Raw genomic sequence first — 23,790 nt, forward strand, 5'->3', positions numbered from 1 at the left:
TAGAAGGCATTGTCGTAGAAACTTAAAAAGAGACTCAATCGATTGGAAATGCAAAGGACTAGTGCCCTTTTTAATAGTCAAAAGTGATTGGAGGGCAAATAGCCCCCCCTCCCCCACGCCCATAATTCCTCCATACACATCCAATCAAAATTTTGAGATAGCCATTTTGTTCAGCGTAGTTGATTTCAAGATGGAAAATATATTTTTGAGGAGGATACTCCCCCACAACCCTCAGGGCAAGAGTTTTAAGTTATGCCCTGGGGGCATATAAGGTTTTCATAGAAGGCGTTGTTGTCGAAACTTCAAAAAAGGCTCATTCTATTGAAAATTCAAAGGGCTAGTGCCTTATTTAATAGTCGAAAGTGATTGGAGGGCAACTAACCCGCCTCTCACGCCAACCTTTTCCCCAAACACATCCAATCATAATTTTGAGATAGCCATTTTATTAAACGTAGTTTTAAATTCTAGAAATTAGGTCTTTTTGGATGAGAACTCTCCCACAGTCCTCAGGGCAAAGGTTGTAAGTTATGCCTTGGGGTCATATAAGGTTTTGTATAGACAACGTTGCCGTAGAAACTTCAGGAAAGGCTCATTCGATTGGAAATTTAAATGTCTAGATCCCTTTTTAATAGTCGAAAGTGATTCAAAGACAACTGATACCCCTTCCACGCCCACCATTTCCCCAAACACCTCCAATAAAAACTTTAATATAGCCATTTTGTTCAACGTAGTTGAAATTTCTGGAAATTATGTGTTTGAGCAGGACACTCCCACCACAGTCTTCAGGGGCAAGGGTTATAAGCTATGCCCTGGGGGCATATATGGTTCTTATGGAAGGAATGCTCGTGTAAACTTCAGAGAGGGTTCATTTGATTGGACATTGAAAGTTATAGTTCCCTTATTAAGCGTCAAAAGATATTGGGGGGTAACCAGCTCTCCCCAAAACCTTTTTTCCCAAATGCATCCAATAAAATTTTAAGATAGTTATTTTGCTAAAAATAGTTCAAAGATCATATAACAAAAATTCCGGTGTTGACACAACCCCCAAGGGCCCGGGGCAGGCGTTGTAAGTTATGCCCTCGGGGCAAACAAGAGTCTTCTGGAAGGCATGCTCGTATTAACTTCAAAGAGAGATCATTATATTGGAAATTGAAAGTTCTAGTTCAGTTTTAAAGAGTCAAAAGAGATTGGAGGCCACCTTGCCCCCCCCCCCCTCCAAGCCCTTTTTCCCTCAAACCCATCCGACAAGAACTATGAGATATTTTTTTTTTAATAATTCAAAGACCATATAACGAAAATTTAGGGTTCGACACGTCCCCCAGGGCCCGAGGGCAGGTGTTGTGAGTTAGACTTTGGGGGAATATATGGTTCTTATTGAAGGGATGCTCGTTAAAAATTCAGAGATGGCTCATTTGATTGGAAATTGAAAGTTCTAGTTCAGTTTTTTAGAGTCAAAAGAGATCGGAGGGCAACTAGCCGCCGCCCCCACGCCCCTTTTTCCCCAAATAATCCAATAAAAATTTTGAGATAGCCATTAAGATAAAAATTTCTCAAAAGTCAGATAACAAAAACTCAGGTGTCGTCACAACCCCCCAGGGCCAGGGGGCAGGCATTGTAAGTTATGCACTCGGGCATATATTGTTCGTATGATAGGGATGCTCCTATAAACTTCAGAGAGGGCTCATTTGATTATATATTGAAAGTTCGAGCTCACTTTTTAAGTCAAAAGAGATCCGAGGGCAGCTAGCCCCCCCCCCCCCACGCCTTCCTTTTCAAAACCCATCTGATGAGAATTTTGAGATATACATCTTGTTAAAAATTGTTCAAAGGTCGGATAAGAAAAATCCGGTGTCAATAGAACCCCCCAGGGCCCAGGGGAAAGCGTTCTAAGTTATGCCCTAAGGGCGTGTATGGTTCTTATGAAAGGGATGCTCGTATAAACTTCAGAGGGGGCTCATTTGATTGGAAATTGAAAGTTCTAGTTCAATTTTTAAGAGTCAAAAGATATCCGAGGGCAACTAGCCAACCCCCCCCCCCCCCCACACCCTTTTTTCCCCAAGCCCATCAGATAAAATTTTTATAATTCCCATTTCATTAAAAATAGTTCATAGGTCAGATAAGAAAAATTCCTGTGTCGACGGAACCCGCTAGGGCCCGAAAGCAGGCGTTATGAGTAATGCTCTAGGGGCATATATAGTTCTTATGGAAGGGATGCTCGTATAAACTTCGGAGAGGGCTCATTTGATTGGAAATTGTAAGTTCTTGTTCACTTTTTAAGATTAAAAAGAGATGGGAGGGCAACTAGCCCCCCCCCCTCCTCCTCCCCCCACACCATTTATTTTTTCCCAGGGGCAATTCATATAGAAGGAGTCATATAAACTTCAGAGGGGGCTCATTCGATTGGAAATCGAAAGTTCTAGTTCCCTTTTTAAGAGTCAAAAGTGATCAGACGGCAACTGCCCCCCCCTCAATTTGAGGTAGCCATTTTGTTAAAAATAGTTCAAAGATCATATAACAAAGACTCCTTTACGAATGGTCATTTCGTAAAAAAAAAGTTCAAAGGTAAGATAAGAAAAACTCCTGTGTTGACACACCCCCCCCCCCCCAGGGCCGGGGCAGGTGTTGTAAGTATTGCTCTGGGGCATATATGGTTCTTATGGAAGGTATGCTCGTATAAACTTCAGAGAGGGTTCATTTGAATGGAAATTAAAAGTTTTAGTTCCTTTTCTCAGAGTGATAAAAGATCAGAGGGCAACTAGCCCCTCCCGCCCTCCACGCCTTTAGGTGTATCGGATGGACAAACCCATCTGATAAGTGTCAGGTGACCATTTTGTTAAAAATAGTTCAACCATCAGATATTAAAACTCCAGGGTCTACACAACCCCCTCAGGGACAAGGGACAGGCGTTGTAAGTTATACTCTGGGGATATATATGTTTCTTATAGAAGGGATACTCGTATAAACTTCAGAAAGGGCTCATTTGATTGAAAATAGAAAGTCCTAGTTCACTTTTCAAAAGTCAAAAGAGACCGAAGCTTAATCTAGTCCCCTTCCCCTCCCACGCCCTTTTTCCGCAAACCCATCCGATAAAAATTTTGAGATAGCAATTTTGTCAAAAATAGTTCAAACATTAGAAAATAAAAAGTTCGGGGTTGACACAAACCCATTTTTTCACTTTGATATTGTTACTTTGATACCAGTTTTGATACTTTGATGAATATTAGATATTTTTGTAAGTTTGATTTTGAAATAAGGAATTTTTAAAACATGAAACTTTTTGCAATCAAAAACGAACAAAAATTAATTATAAAAACTTTCCAAAAAATAAGTTTTTAAAAGAAAAGTAAAGGCCGCTTTAAAGTTAAGATAAGCAGATACAAATACCATATAAATTTTAAATTAGAAATTACAAGATAGTACTAATAAACAATAAATGAAATCCAAAACGATCAGAAATTGAATGAGCAGTCATAGCAAAAACATACATCTAATAATAATATAAATGAATAAATATATATTAAGCGAGTAATGCTTAGATTGAATATGAATATCAAGCTTAAAACGAAAAGGAATATTTTCCTATTGAAGTATAAATGAAACTTAAAACGAACAGAAATTAAATAAACAATCAATGCAAACAAATATACAATAAATAATAATGTAAATTAATAAATAAATCTTAAAACGAGTGAAACTTACATTGAATATGCAAATCATGCTTGAAACGAACAAAAATCTCCACAAACAAGAGTTTGGGTATGACCTCCTTCTCTCACTGTAAAAGTCAAAAACCTAATGCGTCATTGGCGCTTTACTGAAAACTATATGCGTCTTGAAAAGTATAAACAACATCAAATTGAATATTTGATGTATAATGATATTAATTGTTGAAAGATCCATCAGTTCAAGAATTTATCTCACTGCAATTGTATTTTTATTTTCAATGCTGTAAGAATTGGAAAAGAAAATATTCGTCATAAAATTGGTTTTAAGTTTTATTGCCTTAAATAGCTTATGCCCGAACAAACATACAAACCTAATCAGCAGAATCCATACAAAAACCTTTAACTAGAAATTCTTTTAAAGGTATCGAAGGAATCGTAAAGTCGCATAGACTCTAGGACCATACTCCTGGTTATATCACAATCTATTAGAGGGTTAAAGTCAGTCTGCAGTGATTGAATATCACTAATCTATCAGTTGTTGGAAGTGCAGAGATGATAAGCGGAATGATCCAAAATAAAACAGCGGAATGATCTGATTATGACACAGGGCAGCCAAAATGTAGCCAGGCAACAGTAGGAAAGTGAAAGAAGCACAAGACAGAAGATTTAAAATCAAGAAAGGGTTTTAATGAAGAGCGGTTATTTCCCTGCATAATAATCCTTCCTTTATCACAGAGTTCTGAAAGGTTATTTAGTGACGAGGTAAAAGTTGACATCCACACAACAGGAATATTCGGAATATCAGACTGACATAAGCTGCAGAAAAGAATTCAAAGTATTGGGTCTGAAAGTATGTTTTGTTTACTTAAATGATAAAGATTTGCATCCCGCAAGATGCCTAGGAAACAGCCACAACTATCCCTATTTCTTCCTTATGGATGCACTTCATTCTAGTCAGGGCTAGCTATAAGATTCTAAAGAAAATGAGAAAGCATGACTTTCCAACGTTTAAAGCAAGGAAATTTACAGAAAAAAAACACTAAAAAACGCTTTCAAAGAGGGCTGTCACCTTTAAACAAACACGAAGCTTAGTTCTACTGGCTGTAATAAGAGCACTGTTATCAGCAAAAGCCACAAGTGCATCTGTAGAAAAGAGCTCTTCTTGCAGCAAGATGCTGGTTAACATAGATGAGAGCAAACCTCAAGAGTTGAATTTTCAGCCGCATAAATAAGGTAATTAATATAAATTAAAAATAGGATCAAACCAACGACAGATCCTTGAAGGGCACCAAACTCTATTTCGGAAGAGTCACAAAAAAAGCACATCAGCCGAGATGACTTTACCAGATAAATATGAAATAAACTACCTCTTATACTACTTTTTTAAAGTTTTAGACGACAAATCTTTCGCGCTAATAAGTTGAATGTTTTTCGTACATTAAGAAAAAAAGAGCGGTAGGTATCAGAGCAGAGTTGAGGCGAAGGAAAATAATTCAAGAAAGTTGGGTATGCACACTCAGCTGAATACTTTGTCCTAAAACAACACTAAAATTCTGAAAAAAATACGGTTTAAATAATGAAAATCAGGAAGACAAGGAAGTACAGCTTTTTTCCAAAAAAATTACTAAACACAGATAAAAAAGAGATTTGGGACGATGATTTTCGGGATCAATTCGTCACCCATTTAACATGATTGTTTACTTGGAGTGGTTTCCTAATGTCATCACTGCACTCAGAGAATTTTCTATAATAAGAATACGATTTATCCTTCTAGCGAAGCAAATTGTAAACTCCTCAATAAGGTTCGAAACATTGGAGTCGAGATATATACAAAAACGGCTTAGAAGATTAGAAATAACATAAATAAATTCCCTGATGGTAAAAATATAGACAAATAATACATTTTCAGGCAAATACGTGTCATCTGTTTCATTTCGTTAATGAGCATATTCATCAATTTTACATAAGGCTTGTCTAAGTTTCTATTCAGCATTTGAGCTCTCCAGAATTTCATGAATGACTTTCTTCATGAAGATCTAAGTTCAATAAATCTCCATTTCCGCAAAAATTGGAAAAAGAAATTGAAAACAAAAAATTTTTTGACTCTTAACTCAAAAATACAAAATTAATTCTGTGTTTTTGTTTGAGCCTAGGGCTTTTAGTAAAATAACAGTATTCTATCAAATATACTATATAAGAAAATATATTAAAATTGTACTATAAAATACGGTACAAACTTCTGGTAGGAAGTAGAGACCTATTGTTTTTTTGTTTTTTTTTCAAATCATACTCTATCATCGTGAGATCTGATGATAATAAACGAATTCAAGTCTTGATTTTTAAAAAAGTACGAATGCTATAGTTTTAAGCTTTATTTTCTAGCTATTCGAAAACAGTCTTCACCAAATCTGTTTCAAGTGACGATTTGAAACGTTCCTTTTAGAATCAAAAACCAGTTTAGCATTTAGAACAATGGGATGAGATAAGAGAAAAATTCCGTCTTCAGATTAGTCTAGATTCATAGTTTCGTCCACTTGTATGTTCCAGATTTTTTTTTTTAATAAGCCGCTATAGTTGATTCCGCAAAAAAAAAAAAAAAAAAAAAAAAAAAAAAAAAAAAAAAAATCAGATATAGGCCTACCTTGAATGTCAAAAGATATGGTGCCTGATTCCTGGGTGTCAGGTTGAAGTTTACATGGGCCCAAAAAAACAGAAAAATTATCCAAATGACCATCTTCATGTTTAGGAAACAAAAGAAGATTTGGAACGCCCAAAACCTCCTCATTGTGACTTGGTAAAGCATCTTCAACTTCTAAAACAAAATATAAATAAAATTGACATAAAAAAAATTCAATAGTAAAGCCTACTAAACAAATTCCACAGAATTTCTTTTTTTTATACGTTAGTCACGGGAATTGAAAATAATAAGTAGTACATTAGAACTGTGTGTTTCAGGCTCTGTGCATTTTTAGTATCTACTTTTTGTTCCACCACTACTTTGTATGGAAGAAATTTCGAGTTTCCTTTTTAAGAGTGTGAGATACCCCACCAGAACCTTCAGCCCAAGAGCTATGTTAAACACGTTGTTCAATGTTTGCATATTGATTTTGTTATTTCGAATGGGAAGCATGCTTTATCCTCGGTCTTTAAAAAGGTTATAGGTATGTGGGTCAGTTTTGAGAGATAATGAAAAGAATAAGGAAACAGTATATGCATACAGAATGACAAAAGGGCGTATCAGCAATATTTCAGCAATAGCATATGCTATTAAATTGAAACTTTCAGGGATAGAACTGCTTGCACTGCTACTACTATTGAACTAAATCAACAGAATTTAGCCTCATCCAGTTCATAAAAAGGGCGCCCGTGTAATATCCGAGGTAAAGCGAAAGGTATTCCGTAGGAATGCAGCAATGTCCTCACATCAATGGTTTATGGTATTAACTTTCAAAGCTTAAACAACTACAACTTCTTCTATAATTGAGCTAAATCAAACGAAGTTGATTTAGGTTCTTAGAATGGCATAGATGCAATATCTCAGGAACTGAATAGAGTATTAAGTTGAAACTTTCGGGAAAAACTGAGAAATATTTAAACCTAAATCAAAAGATAGTAAGTGAAATAAGATTGCCAAAAATGGGTAAATACAATATTCCTGGGTAAGCTGGGGATATTGTGTTGGAACTTTTATAACATGTTTTAATTATGTTGATGTAAATCAAAAGATACTCCACGTATGTCAAATGTTTGTGTGTCACTCCACTGTAAATGATATATCTTTTATTTGGAATTTTTTTTTTTTCAAAAAAATGTCCAAAAATTCTAAAAGATTTTGGGATTGATAGCTCAGAAACTAGAAGAATTGTGAGAATAAAACTTTGAGCAAAAGATTTAAATCATATAATACATCCAGTGCTGATATTTTGAACCCCCTACAAACGTAAACCGAACTCCACGGTTTGTTCAAGTTAGATAGCATTTGAAATATAATATTAATCTTTTGACATAAGCCAGTGGCAATTTTGGGTCTTAAATAGCAGCCCAAGGTAGCCTCAGGAATGGATACCGAGCTTTAATGATCACCTAGCAAATTGATGAAGGTAGCTGGTATTTGCTAATGGTTGGGACATGGCTTGTAAGATAACTAATACCTTACGATTCTCATAACTACTAGTACATTAAGCTTGTTAGGATCTGTTGTATTTGTAAATTTTTGTTCGATTCACATATGAATAAAACTCTTTTAATAAATATATAACTGAACAGTTAAAAATCTAAGCTACTCATTATTATGTTAGTTATTAAAATTCTTCGAGATTCAACACTTCAAATTATGTATCAATTGACTTACCAACAGGGGAATATTTTTAGACAGACCAAAGACGCTATAATTTTGTTGTATTTTAGTTGACTATTAAAAATATATTAGTTCTTTTTTTTTATTCTGATTTGAAAAACGTCACTTTTCCTAATTAAAAGAGTTGTTCAGCCTTAATGATTATTGAAACACCTGACTCAATTGATACGTGTAAAATGGGCGGTCCAAGTGTATTTTTCTGCTTTCAGTGTTAAAAATGGCAATTTTTGGCATTTTTCACTCCACGATTCAGTGTGGCAATTAAGGAGAGAACTTACATGATCAAGATGATCTTAACATTTTAATTACCACTATAATAATAGGAGAGAATCACTGTTTTGAGATATAGATAAACCTAAGATGGAGTGAAGGAAATCATACACCTTATCATACACTTCTCTGCCACAAAAATGCCCAATACAGTATCCTCATGATATACACTCAGAGTGGATATCAGACATTTTTACTATTTTCTAGTTTGTTTTTGGGGCAAGTCAGATGGGTTCTGAACTGAATAATAAGAACAAAAATGTCAGAAAACTCACTTTCATAATCACAAAAACTTGATTCAGGCTCAGAAGGTTTGAAATTACAACTAAGCTGTTCAGATACGCCAGAAAAAACCGCCGAAGGACCATTTTCATGTTTGGGTGATAAAATAGTATAATTCCATCCAATAGTATCTTCACTAAAATTTGGGAATATTTCTTCAACTTCTAAAGGAAATTGAAAGTAAATCAATATTAAAACCCTTAGAAAAGTAACGCTTCTAGTATTACAAATTATGAAGAACAAAACATAATCATTACATGGTGCTTCCAAAGTGAGAAAAGAAAACTTAATAGTAAAAAAAAAAAAAATCAAAAAACAACAAACAAACAACAACTGTCGTATCGACATTTTGACAGACGAATTTTTGACACTAGAATGTGGACTTGATGGGAATTCCAGAAACCCATAACCCAAGGTTAGGGAATACAAAGTTAGGGGATATAGAATTTATTTACTCATTGAGGAAGGATGGGGTGATTAGGCCTGGGCTAACCCTTGATTAAGGATGCTGCTAAGTCATGTTTAATTAGGGAAGCTTATAATAATAGAATTCTATTATTATATCGTAGCATTATACATTCCTGTAAATCGAACTAATAGAGACAGTGGTATCTCAAAATAAATTTTACCCACATCTGCAAGAACAAATGGATAGGGTCCTAGGTAGAAATATTGTAACTTTATTAGGAGATTTTACCACCTAGGTTGGTAGAGATAGGGATAGATTGTATCCTAGCATGAACAAATTTGTGATAGTAAAAGAAAACAGCAATGGTGGTTATCCTAGCGAACAGAAAGGTATCCTAGCATACGTGAATTTTTTGAAGGCAAAGAAAACTAAAATGGTTAAAGACTGCTGCAATTTAGTAAGTACTACGATCTAGTTACAACCAATACAGTATTTGTTCATAAGATGGCCCATAATTTAACATGGAATTGACATGATGGTAAGACAGCTACCCTTACTGATTTTAGTATTTTAAGCCAAAGACTGACAGAATCAATTCTAGGGAATATAAAAGTTCTGTTATTGATGTTAAAAGCCAAGATAACTATCTAATAGGGTCTAGGATTAACCTAAACGTGAAACTTAGGAAGTCTAACAACTTTCCAGGAGGTTATGACGTTGGCAGACTCCAGTATGAGAATTGTAGAAGACAATCATTCAAATTATCTCCACTTGTTCCCTATTGTTTCCCTATTGTTCTTCGTACTTTCGTAAAATTTCCCTATTGTTCTTCGTACTTTTGTTGTTTGTAATGTAGAAGATGGATGGAATAATTTTAGGAAAATAGTTTGTAAACTCGCCGATGGTATCTTTGAGAAGAAAGTTAGAAACACAACTAAGAAAATCAGTGAAAATGCTATATGTTTAATAGGAAATAGGGAGTTGTACAATAAATATTTGAGTAATAGATCGTATGAAAAGAAGAAAAAATTAAAGAAAGTGGAAAAAATTAAAGAAAGTGGAAAAAAAATAAAATATGAGCTAAGGAGGTTCGAAGTGGAGGCTTTCGCTAAATTGCTGAAAAAGTTTGTGCCACTTTGGAAGTGAAGGGAAATTTATTTTGTGAGAATTACTTACTGACAGAGCAAAAAGGATTAATATATTAAAAACACTTGATTGCGCAGTAATTAGAGCAGAACATCCTTAGAATGGTTCTGCTTTGTTGGTACACTAACATTCCTTGCTACTGGCAGATAATTCCTGTTTGTTATTATTATAACATATTGTTATGTTATTTTGTATTGATATTGACATTGTTATTTGTTATTATTATCTGTTATCTTCATGTTTTGTGTAATTATTCATTTCAATTTTTGGCTGTTCCGGGCTCAACTTATTCATTGATAATAGTTTATGTTAGTTTCAAGTTTGTATTATTGTCAATCATTATTTCCACTCGACATAAATTTAACAAATTTTCAGATATTAATTTCCATTCATCATAAATTTAATATGGCTCTTAATTTTTCTTTGAAAAACTTTTTCAAACCCATCTTTTAGATAAATCTAAAAAATCAGAACGATTATTCCAAATATTCTTCCCATCTAACAATCTCACAGCACAGCAGAAACTTAAAAAACAGTCCAGAAGACAGTTTAGTTGACCAAAATCTATTCTTTTTAGATCGACATTTAGCAAAATAGCAAAACAGGTACATAGAAGAACCTGAGTAACTTCCAGGTATTAACACTTTTGCTGCTACAGTATAATGGTTTTGTATTCTAGTAGCTCTGTTTATTATAAACTCTCGGACAGATTACTGCCATAAGTGAATTCAGTAAGCAAAACTTTCAGTAACCAAATTAAAATAAAATTATTTATTAGTACTCCCGTTTAAGGGTATCTAGGATATTCGATAATGACTGGATTAAGAATTATACAATTATGCATTCAGGAGGGGAAGCAATTACCCTTACCATTAGATGGAGGATATCTAGAAATATATCTAAATAGACTCTATCTAGAATTACACCATATAGAACATGGTATTTAAAAAATACAAGGATACCTATAAATAAAATTAAAACAAAGTATTATAACTAGTTGTGGATCTACATCTAGACATAGGCCTACTCTATCAAAAACTATATCTACATATGGATAAATATCTAGAGAAAAACCTAGATAAAATAAGAAAAACCAAAAATATTCGAAGCAGGAGTGGATATCACAGTTAAACCTAAAGCAGTATTTTGTCGTCTTAAGCAATAGACGTGTCGATATTTGATAAAGTAGAGTATCAATTATCAAGGGACAACAAATTATTACACTATTATGATTTTTCTTCAATAAAAAAAAATATCCCTCTTAGTCCAAAGAGTGCATAATTTTATTATAGTGATAAAAGAAATGTGATACATAAAAACAAAACGCTCAATGTAACCCCCTTTGGCAGCATAGTGCATAATATTTTTATTCAAAATGTGAAAAATCTTTATTTCTTATATTGATTCCTTCAGGAACTTCCAGTTTTTCTTAGAGTACCATGTGAGAGAAGGTTTAAGGAAAAGATTAGGTTTGATAAAAGAGTTTAATGGTTTTAATCAAGTCATTACTCTTGTTTTTCATATTCTAATCAAAATACATAAACAAAAAAAGGGAATAACAAACAGTACAAACTGCTTCCCTTACTTTTTAATTAATTAAAAAACTCCACAAAAAAGCTTTTCAAAGAACAGTGAAGAACTCCTTTAAACCACAAATTATCAAAAATAGAATTAAATAATCTACCAAGCGTAAAACTACCACATATCAGCATCAAAAAAATAAATGAATCCCAAAATGAACAGAAATTACAAAAAATAAACGAGTCAAACTCAAAACGAACAGAAATTAACATAAGTAGGGCTCGCAACCCTTATGCCTTCTCAAGACCAGAAAATAATTTGCACTTACTGAGAAAAATAATTAATGTTTTCACTCTTATGAATTTAATAAATCAACAATTATTTAGATTTTAAAGAATAAATATCAGCATATGTATACTAAACTGACAATGCACATTCATTTGTATTTATTCAAATCAAATTAGCCCTATCTGAAGTTTACACGGCCAATCATTCCATAAAAACCGTATATGCCCCCAGGGCATAACTTAAGGCAATTGCCCCAGGACTCTGGGGTTTTGTCAACCCTAGAGGCATCGTTATATCTTCTTTAGAGTATTTTTAACAAAATGGCTATCTCACAAGTTGAATCAGATGCGTTTGGTAAAGATGGGTAGTTGGGAGGGGGTGGTTAGTTACTTCATCACTTTAGACTCTAAAAAGGGATCTAGAACTTCCAATTCCCAGCCAAATGAGCCACCTCTAAAGTTTATACAACCATCCCATCCATAAAAACCTTAAATGCCCCTGGGGCATAACTTACATGCCGTCTGATCACTTTGGCTCTTAAAAAACACTAGAACTTCTGATCACTAATCCAACGAGCCCCCTCCGAAGTATATACAACAACCCTTTCAGTAAAAATCTTATATGCCCCCCGGGCATAGCTTACATCCCTTACCCTGAGGGATGTATGGGAGTGAGGTCATCCACAAAAACAGAATTTCTGGACCTTTCCAAGATGTTGAAAAAAATTACTATCTCAAAATTTTGATGGGATATGTTTGGGGAAATGATTGGCGTGGGGGGGGATATTTATCTTCCAGCTCCTTCCATACAAAGTGCCCTGGTCAAAACCCAATTTATAAATAAATAACGCACTGTGCCAACATTGATCTTTACTTGGGCAGCTGCATATACTATTGAGCTGCATATGATTACACAATACAAGACTAACCTGAAAAATTTAAGCTTGCGTTTGGCTTTCTCTCTGTTCTTTCCAAAATCTGATTCCCATTGAGCTTTAAAAAAAAGAAAAACTACAAACAGATATATGGACAAATCTTTAAAGTTGGGATAGACCTAAATTTCAAACATGTAACCACACATATTTAGTAATGTCAATCCTGCTATTATTGATGTCAATTTATTTGCTATTATCATAAAACGAACATTATAAAAAACCACAACCCTGAAACTATCAGGTTATAACAAAAAGAAGGAAGGGGCAAATACATCCATAATTTTTTTTTTCTTTCACATCAGAAGCGATTTCATCAAACAGGTTATTAGAATTTCATCAGATGCACTTTTCCATTTACACACAGAAAGAAGCAAGGGGTATCTCATCGACTATCCGTAAATATGCATGCTTTTGTGGCTCTTTATCCCTTTTCCTTTGATGAGAAACGCTCTAAAGGGTCTAGTAGAGGCAAAATTCCATTGAATGTAAATGGAGCAAACTATTAGCCTGATTTGCTCCTTACAGTTCATTAGCACGGATTATTGGATGAAAAGCATAGAGTTAGGTATTTTATTTGCCGTAAAATCGACAACAAAATAGAGAAAAACATTATCATCTAGAAAATACACTTAGCCGTTTCTGAGATATTCTGATATGTCTATTTGACAACTTAGATGGGCACAATTTTTTTAATTTATCATCCTTTTCAACATCCTAACATCATAAATCAATACTCTTAGCTGTTCACGGAATATTCTACAAACACCCTTTTGACAATTTGGATGCATCATAATTTCTTTTGATTTAGCTGTATATCTACCACACTAAACTTTCCCTGGAAATTAAAGCTCTATTCTATTCCTGAGTAATTGCATCTGCAGCATTCTGACAACCAGGATTTACTAAAACTGCTTTGGCTTAGTTCAATATATAAGGGTGCAGCAATAGTAGCAATGGCAATAGCCTCAGTCACACATAGCATCACTCGCAGTTGCAAGCAGTCACAGTCGTAAAAGTTAATTAGTCATTGTTGCAATGAAGAGTAGCAGCAGATGCAGTTGCAAGTAGTCAAAATCACAAGAAGTTGCAGTCGCAAAAAGTCACAGATGCAAAGGAGTCAGTCGCATGCAGTAGCAGCTGTAGTCACTAGCTGATGCTGGTTACTTTTAATCTTCATTTTGCCCTTTACTAAGGCAACGCTGCAACACCTATGAGAACAATGTCAATCTGAAGTCAATCCCATTCAAGATTCGAATATACATAGCCTACTCAAGCTTAAAAATTAAACTTTTTTGAGGTAAAACCCTAATACTTATTCATGCGTAAAGCAGGAGAAAAATGAGAACCTCTCTAATGGGCAGTTGTTTCAACCCATCACCATTTTTAGAGGAATCAGGCTGTTTTTCAAATACCCTTAAATTTGTTCTCATAATAACAGTTTACTATTCAAACGGATTTAGATGATAACAACTATTTCTTGAATATGTTTTTATTATTTTTGGTTACTATTGGCCATGAGCAATACTCTGATGCAACCATGATTCTATATCACAAAAGAAAAATCCTTCAGCTTTTTTGGCTAGATTATAACACGTACAGCTTTTTGGCTAGTAAATAACACGTACCCCAGCTGCATTGCAACCTGTTGATGTTGAGGAGACATACGTAAACTAAAGAGAACTTCAATATGCCCCCTTGATATTCTGATTGATTTAGTAAAAGCATTTCCATATAAATGATCAAAACCCTTATATAGAACATTTCTAACACAATAACTAGCACAACAACTAGAGGAGTTTCATTTCCTAAGAGCTGGAAAAAAGAGTACATTACAACCATTCATAAGAAAGGTGTTAGTATGGATTTTTATGGAGTCTGACCAATTATCGCAACACCGTTATTCTCTCAACAGTATGAGAGCCTTGCATCAGGTTCACTTTAAGAGGCGATTCTTGAACTTACTGATGAATAAAAATTTGGAAACATGAAAAGTTTATCAACGACACATTACCTGGTCTGTCTCCTAGATACAGTAAATAAACTACTTGACAAGCCAGATACCTGGCTCAATCTCCTTTTAATTGACATCCAAAAAGTTTTTGATCTAGTTAGTCATAAAGATTTAGTTTAAAAATTGCTGAGTGAATTTAAAGTACCTAATTTTCTAGTCAATATTATTGCATCTTTTCTGTCAAATAAGAGTCAAGTTGGTAAGTACGTAAATGTTTATTCTGATTTAGTCCCTATTTCTTACGGAGTTCTGCAGGATAATTTGTTAGGTCTTTTACTATGTTTGGTAATGCTTAACAATCTTGCTAATGAATCATCCAATCGAATTAACCGACGGAAATTTGTGGATGACATGTCATTGCTCAAAAAGTAAAGAAGAAATGTTAAGAGCAGTGCAATGGAAATTCTCCAAGACGTTGCAAGTGAAGAGCCCATTCAAAAATGAAAGTGAATTAGCATAAATCGAATATTATGACCCTTAGCTTTCTTAAAACAAAGCCATTGTTTACAACTCCAATACCCAATGAAATAACCACCACAAAAACTAAACTCTTAGGGGTCAAACTGGCGAGCGACTTGAAATGGGAGGCACACATTTGTTCTATTATTAAACAGGCTAGTGCATCTCTGTTGCTCCTTAAGCTGTTTTCTAAATTCGCATGCCCAAAAGCACATATCCTTCGCCTTTACATATCTTTTATCCATCTACTGCTTGAGTATGCTTGCCCAGTGTGGCATTTTGGCCTTATGGTGATCAGTCCAATAGGCTAGAAATTATCCAATAGAGAGCCTGAGAATTACTTATTGTCAGAACAATGTATCTTCAATTCTCCTCCTCAAGGAATTCCACCTCCCTGCCTTGGCAGTCCGATGTGTTACTTTTTGCAATAATTTCAGGAATGATCTGCATCGTAATCAATGCTTTCATTGTATACTCCCAGCCCCTTATTGCCCAACAAAGCCCCGTTTACCTCGATCGAAAGTAAAAGAAATCCCGGTTCTAAATCCTATTAATGCAAGAACTGAGCGCTAAAGAAAGAGCTTTCTGCCAGCGTTTGTTGGAGTCATAAATAAATGAAAATTGTAATGTATCATATTAATGTGTTAGTTTGTTTATTTCATTTTTATTTGACAGGGCAGTCAGGGCCATTGCTATGTCTTTATATAATGCACTTATGTTCTTTTTTTTCATATAATGTAGGCTACCTGACAGAAAGCAACAAGTTTGGCAGTTTGATATTGTGAGTGTTTGTTTGTAAATAAAGTACCATTTATTCAGAAATAATAAACCCCAGTGACAACAGACATCATCATATAGTTTTAGTGTAATGCCAGTTATGGTTGTAACCAGCCATTATGATGTCATTCATCTTCTAATATATGAAGATTGACAGTCAGCTTCTTTTGCAATGAGCCCTTAAACAACCCTCTATGATGTTCTAGTACCCCACCTGTAGTGAAGAAGGAAAATGAAAAAGATATCACACATCAGCTCATTACTGTTTGAATTTCCTTTAAATTTGTTTTTAAAATAGCATTTTACTATTAAGTCTGACTTAGATAATAATTACTATTCCTGAATCAGTTAAAAATGGTAATTTTTGCTAACTTGCCAGTTTTCTTTTAAAAAGCGTTTATTAATTTTTGGTTGTTATAGGCCGCAGTTTGTTCCCTACAATTTTGCAACTAGTGCAGGTAGTGACTAGTTCAAAGGTAGTTGTTGGTAGTGAAAAACTTGGTCAAAGTGATCAAAGACTTGTGAGCGAATTGGAGTAAAGCCAAGACATATAGTCATTGTGAGAGGCAAAGACAGCATAAATTTTTCAGAGTTGTATAAAAATGGTTATTTTCATCATAGTCTATCATCCTAGGTATGAACTGAGGTAGATAAAAATATAGCAAAGGTAATTCAGATAGTCTATCAGTTCTGTAAGCCATTTTAAGGGTATAGGTTGACAAAAATATGATTAAAAATTCACTATGTCCACAGGACTTGCAGCCAAGTGGGCAATTGATATTGTTCATATTATATGGACTTTGTCTACTGGGAAGATCCACTAGAATTGGCTACTGCAACCATGATTATTTACAGCTACATCTAAATGCTTTTTCACTAAAAGGCTTTTTTGTAAAAAAAAAAAAAAAAAAAAAAAAAAAAAAAAAAAAAAAAAAAGGCATTTCTTCTTTTCTGGCAAGTAGAAAAAAAAAATCAAATTTAGATAGAAGATAACAAAAAACAACTACATTTGAGAAAAAGACATTCCTGACAAACTGGACCTTGTTTAAGTCCTATGCTTGAATTGAATGAACAGCCATTATTTGTGGTTTAAACAGGACATTTACTTTTAGTGAACAGAAACAGATGAAGTTCTCCTTAACAAAAGATAAAAACATCCTATCTGATATGTGCCTCTTTATGCTCAACATGTTAGCCCTGGAAAAAGTCACCCTGACACCCCAGCAGAAGTCGGATATTGCCAGTGAGATAGCCTCAACCTATCTATCAAAAGAAACACTTGCCCAGGCTGAAGCTCGCTTCACCCAAATTATGAATAAGTACCAACCATCCTGTTAAGCTCAGATCAAAAAAAAAAAAAAAAAGGCCACTGACAGGGGACTGTCAGCCCAACTAACCATTCCCCTGTCTGCGTCTATTGTTTATCCCAATAATTTATCAAATTCAATCAATATTTTTTCCAGCTCAAATAATTCACAACACAACTTAAGTAAGGATAAAGTATTACCAAGTATTCATAGCAGAGAACCATTGGATAGTTCCACTTTTGAATCTTGCGAGTCGGAACTTAGTGATATTGGTGATGCCCATATTGAAGATGAAGACGGACTATTTGTGCTTTACAGTAACGTGGATTGCATCACCACAAAAATGGATGAAATAAAAGCTGTAGTTTCAGCAAGGCCTGAAGTGAGTGTGTTTGCCTTCACTGAAGTTAAACCAAAGTATACTTCAGTGCCACTGACTGATGTGCAAATCCAGATCACTGGATTCAGAATAATTTGAAACCTGGTGAAACCAGAAGGAAGAGGAATTGTCCTTTACGTCAAATTATCACTGAAGGTAGGAGACCTTAATCTTGGTTCTCAGCATGAGCCATGGGTAGAGCAGGTCTGGGTAAAAATTTGTCTAAAGGGTCAACCCTTAATTATAGGTTATATTTATATAGCCCAAGCTCTCCCTGTCAGAAAGATTCCCACCAAGCGATTGCGAACTCTAAAGTTCAGTGATGAGTCGTCCTTGCCATAATATTATAGTTGTTGGAGACTTCAACCTGCCTCAGATTCAATGGGTTAGTGGTTATACCGCTACAAGAGATAACGATGACCAGATCAGCCCACTCCTCGAGTGCTTACAAGAACATTCATTGCATCAGATTATTGATTTCCCGACTAGGTACAGAGAGTGCCAAAACCCATCTTTACTGGATCTCCTATTTGTCAAAGACAAGGAGGCAATCTAAAGTATAGACCCAGAGCCACCTTTTGGCAAAAGCAACCATATAGCCATAACTTGTTGACTAAAGATGTATCTGCAGACAAACAATTTTAGAAAGCATGTGTATACAAACTATAACAAGGTCAGGCAAGATTTAGTCAACCAAGATTGGTCTTTTGTTAAAAAGAATAATGTAGAGGAAACTTGGCTTGAGATGAAAAGGGTCCTCAGTGAGAAAACTGCAAAACACAACAACCACTTGGAAACGAAGACCAACGTTACTCCCTTTCATCACACGAGAAATCAAGCTAGCAGTCCAAAAGAAAAAGAAGTTCTGGAGAAGGTACATGGACGTCCCAAAGCAGGCAAATCATGACAAATGCGAACAAATACGAAACAAAGTCCACTACCTTACAAGAAGTTACTAGTAAGTATGAGGAGTCTTTAGCTTCAGCATCAAAAACAAACCCAAAGAAATTTTGGAAATATGCCTCCACTCAAAAGCCCAGAAGACATTCAGTAACAGAACTCTCAGTTAATGGGAATACCATAAGCAGCCCTAGAAATATAGCTGAAGCTCTGAACCAGCAGTTCAAGTCAGTTTTTACACCTCCAGAACATGCCCCATTGCCACAGATGCTGGAACATGATATTCAGAATCCAATGCAAATTATTACTGTCAACACTTTGAATGTGGAATCACAGCTCAAAAGTATGAACCCAAATAAGTCAGTTGGTCCTGATGGCGTTCACCCTTAGACTTTGAAAGAGGCTCATGCAGAGCTTGCCCTTCCCCTAGCAAAACTGTTCCAGAAGTCTCTTGATACCAAACAAGTTCCTCAAGATTGGCCAAATGCAAATATTACACCTGTTCACAAGGGTGGAAGTAGGATCTGTGCTGCCAATTACTGACCCATTAGAATCACATTAACAGTCAGTAAAATCCTCGAAGGAATTGTGAATACTGTTGTTATGAAACACCTGATTAACAACAAACTACTTACTGATAGCCAACATGAATTCAGATCTGGACGCTTGGTTCAGACAAATCTTATTGATACATATGAATATGTCACCAAACTGCTAGACCTGGGTATCCATGCTGATATGATCCTATTAGAATTTGCAAAAGCTTTTGACAAAGTTTGCCATCACCATTTGAAGGCAAAACTCTTAGCTAGCAGGATACATGTGGAGGTTGTTGAATGGGTGATGGAGTTCCTCTCAGGAAGAAAGCAGAGAGTTAAAGTGTTTGGAGATTAGGGGCGAGAATTCCTCTAAGAAGTTATTGGAGTTGATAGTGGCATGCCCCAGGGAACAATCTTGGGCCCAACACTTTTCAATATTTTCATTAATGATGCTCCACAGGCTGTAAGAAATAAGATGAGCATTTATGCCAACGATTCAAAGCTTATTGGGCCTGCAGAGTAGACAGCAACAAGAGCAACTATACAGGAAGACCTGGATTCACTTTCCCTTTGGGCCCACCAATGGAAGCTTAAGTTTGACATTCAGAAATGCTAGACAGTCCATTTCAGGAAAAAGAATGAGAAGTGGCAGTACCACATGAGTGGAGGGGAAGGCTCTAGGCAATCGATTGGTTCTTCAGCAGCTGAGAGACTTGGGAATAGTTGTCAATGAAGAATTAAAATTCCACAAACACACACAAAGAGTGGTTGCCAAAGCATCTCAGACCCTTGGATTAACTAGGCTTACAGTATGTAGCAGATCATCCAAAGTCATGACAAAGCAGTAAAAGGGTCTTGTGCGACCATTGCTGGAATTTGGGATGTGTGTTGCCACACCCCTGAATAAGGAAGACCAACAAAAAATAGAGTCTGTTCAAAGGCGCGCAACCAAAGCTGTTGATGGATGTAAGAACCTTGACTATCCATCTCACCTAAACAAACTACAGCTCCCAACACTTGTCTACAGACAACAGAGGGGTTATGTCATCATGGATTACAAGCTAATGCATGCCGATTCCTCTTCCCAGAAGCCTTTTTAACTTGACAAATCATCCAGGACAAGAGGGCATAGTAAGAAGCTGCTTTGGAAGAGAGCTCACAGCAGAATCTAAAACCACTATTTTTCCAATAGAGTGGTGGCCCCCTGGAAGAGTCTTCCCAATGCAGCTGTCACCACTCCCTCTGTCAATGCATTCAAGATTGCCATTGATAAGAATTGGTCCACCAAACCATGGAAAACAGAGTGGGACACCGCAGAATCAATGGCTCCCCATCAACACTGACCAGCAACCAGTGAGTCTACAGGATTTTTTCCCTTATTTCACTGGACTATGCAATTTAAGGTAACTATCCTTATTGCTGATCTAAAGATAAAAAGAGAACTATCAGTTAGCCAAATGGGGAAAGACCTGTTTCAAAATAAAAAGCTATGATCAATCATATACTTTGAAAAAAGCTTAATAATAATAAAAGAAAACAAATCCTTACTTTGTCACTGCCATAATCAAAATGTCCTCCATCATCTTCAAACTGACTGGAGCTATTGTCCCCTTCTTTGTCTATACCTACAGCAAATTCCTTTTTGACTTGCTAAAAAAACAAAACAAAAAACAATGAATGTTATCAAAGGATAAATATAAAGAGCAGGGCAAACTTTAATTTCCCATTCAAATTAGGTATTTTATGGACTGACAGATGAGTCTTGTCCTGTGGGGGTACAGTGAGTTTGACCTCAGCCTTAATAATATGGGATCTATATATCAAATCTGGCTGCAGTAACAAACTGCAGGGTTGATGCAAGGACCTTAGTAGTCAAGAAGTGTTGCTAATCCAATACAGTAGACAAATCTCTTAAACATAATAAGAAAATTGGATGTTTTTTTCTACAGACTTTACTTGATCCTCTTCAGCAGAATAAACTCAGTCTGACAGCTTAGTAGTTTTTATTACAAGATATATAATATGAATATCTTTTTCAAATTAATTACTGTGGATGAACCTAGTCACTCCAGAAAAATACTTGATGTGACTGTCTGTACCAGAGCAAATCTACCAGGACACATGTACCAAAAAGAAATGAATACATAATTTAGACTAATCCTTATCTTACAAGTTCAAGCATGTGAAATTGAAAACCTTTTAAAGATACAAAAAAGTTACACATTTCCAGGAGCCTTTGTAAACAAAAAAATTTAAGGCCCTATTCCCATCTTAAATAAACAAGGAGTAACAATGATCTGAAAATGCAGTTTTCATAAAATTTCAATCTATAGGGTAGGGAGATCTTCTGGCAGATTTCTAATAGACCTGGAAAAAGACCCCAAATGTTGACTATGTCATCCAGTAAATTCCTGAACTGCAAACAGTCTCTAAAGGAGTTAACATTGCAAACATATCAAGGTTTTCTAAAATTAAAAAATCAGGAGTCTTAGAAGGTTTTTAAATCTTGGATTCATTTTAATTAAGTGTTCTGGATTTGTTTGTTTTCCTTAAAAAGTTTCAACAGATTATGCATAAAAATGTTTGGTAATGCTTATTTCCAGCAGGAAATAATTCTTTATCTTTATCTTGTGATGAAAAAAACATTGAAATAATTTTCTTTATTTAAACCAAATGTGTGAGGATTCTAACCTCAAATTTTACATCCCAGATGTTTTTTCAATAAAAAAAAAATGTTCATTCTATTCAAAAAAGCAGACTAAGGACTTTGATTTAAATATTACTAAATTGCTCTATCATTGTCCTGTAGAAGAAAAAAAAAGCAGTTTTGGCAAAAATCAGGGAGCACTATGATACCCTATTGGCATTTTGAACTAAAGAAAACCAGAACGTGAGAAAAAAGAAATGTCAGATCAAAGAAAAAGCCTTAATAGCAAAATCAGATCTTGTGGTTTGTACTTTTTAACTGTTAAGTTAATCATTTTCTAACCAAATGTATTCTTCAGGGGGGATGGAAATTCTGGTGGCTAGGTATTAAAGAAGAATCAAGTTACCTTTTGATGTGAACCTACCCTAGTTCCTTCCTGAAATCATAATAAAATACATAACTATCATTTGGTCACTTAATTAAGTGGACCTCAATAAAAAAAAAGGTACTCCTATTTCAAATACACTCTTTTATATACTGCAATGGAAACCAGTCACGAAAACAGTTTTAATTCAAGACACTGCTATAGGGTAATATAATGTATAGCTTGGTTTTCATTGTGTACACATTATTTAAACTGTTGTTTTTTGGGTTTTTTTTTTTTGGGGGGGGGGGGGAAAGGTAGGTTACTAATAATATATGCTATGCTTTACCCAACACCCCCCTCCTTAATGTGCAAATATATAGCCCAAATTTTTTTATAAACTATTATATATTCATCATATTTTATTTTATTTCATTAGCATTAACCAAACTAGCACTATATAAAAGAGTGCATTTAACATAGGAGAACTAAAAATACTTACCAATGGGTTGCATGCAACAATATCTGTTTTATAAACAGAGGAACTAGTTTCAGCAAAATTGTTTTTCAACTTATTATTTGAGGTATCTGCTACAGGAGGTTCTACATTACTGGAAGAATCTTCAGCCAAAAAGTTGTTTTCAGAGGCTATATCCACTCCACTTGTATTTGCAGCAAGTTGAGTCACTTGAGTCATCTGAGAGACATAGCTAGGTTTCTGTATCTGGTTAGCTGTCTCATCAGGATAAGCAAGACCTTTTACTTTCAGTATTTCAGCCACTTTTATTAATGAACTTGTTTGAGCTTGTGGAATAGTCACTTCACCTGTATACATAAACTTCACCAAAGCTAGCAGATCATAAAATTTCACATCCTTTAGAATAATAATAGGATGGGGGTGTGAAATCCCTGGAAGCAGTGTTTCAAAGTAGGAACTACAAGATGAGAGAACAAGTCTGTGACATTTGATGCTTTGACTGTCACATGATAGAGTGACATCTGTGAAATGTTCACTGTTTAATAGAGATAAAAAAGCACTATGAAATACATCCATGTAGTTGTTCCACTTCAAACACAATTCTTTTTGCTCCATTTTGAAAAAAGTGACTAAGTCCTTGAATAACAAACTCACTGAAAAAGATTGAAACATATAAACAAAATTCCAAATCATAGGTATTATAGGCACTAAAGGTGAAAATTAAGAGAGTACTCTACAATTCAAAGTTAAAAAGCAACTCAATATAGGCTTTGTATTTGTCTTTCAAACCTTTAACATTCCATTTCAATTTATAAATATGCCTAGCTTGATAAGAATTGTCTCTATAAATTTTGAACAATATGCTTTCATAATTTGCAAGAACTCTTAAAACAACATTATTCAATTTAGTTTATGCATACACCACAATGGAACCAATTCTGATTACTGATACAATAGTTCTAAAGGAATTTACAGACCTAGAAAATGAAATAATCTACTTATCCAGACTGTATTCATCCTTTTATCCTTCATGAATGTCATATACACTTGTGCCAAC

At 34.9% G+C, this 23,790-nt stretch overlaps 1 protein-coding gene across 1 annotated transcript in view; it reads right to left on the bottom strand.

Annotated features, from left to right (window-relative positions):
• Positions 1-23,790, bottom strand: part of LOC148949726 (uncharacterized) — a 44,885-nt gene that overhangs the window by 20,530 nt on the left and 565 nt on the right. The window contains exons 2-6 of the mRNA XM_089093076.1: positions 22,758-23,386; positions 20,793-20,894; positions 12,867-12,930; positions 8,568-8,738; positions 6,307-6,477 (exon numbers count right to left, since the gene is read on the bottom strand). Coding sequence (XP_088949202.1) covers positions 6,307-6,477; positions 8,568-8,738; positions 12,867-12,930; positions 20,793-20,894; positions 22,758-23,348 — 1,099 coding nt within the window. The 5' untranslated portion in view covers positions 23,349-23,386. The remainder of the gene's footprint in view (positions 1-6,306; positions 6,478-8,567; positions 8,739-12,866; positions 12,931-20,792; positions 20,895-22,757; positions 23,387-23,790) is intronic.

This window comes from Artemia sp. Qi Xiang Cuo, chromosome 8, assembly GCF_049724085.1.
Source record: "Artemia sp. Qi Xiang Cuo chromosome 8, ASM4972408v1, whole genome shotgun sequence".
Lineage (NCBI taxonomy): Eukaryota > Metazoa > Arthropoda > Branchiopoda > Anostraca > Artemiidae > Artemia > Artemia sp. Qi Xiang Cuo.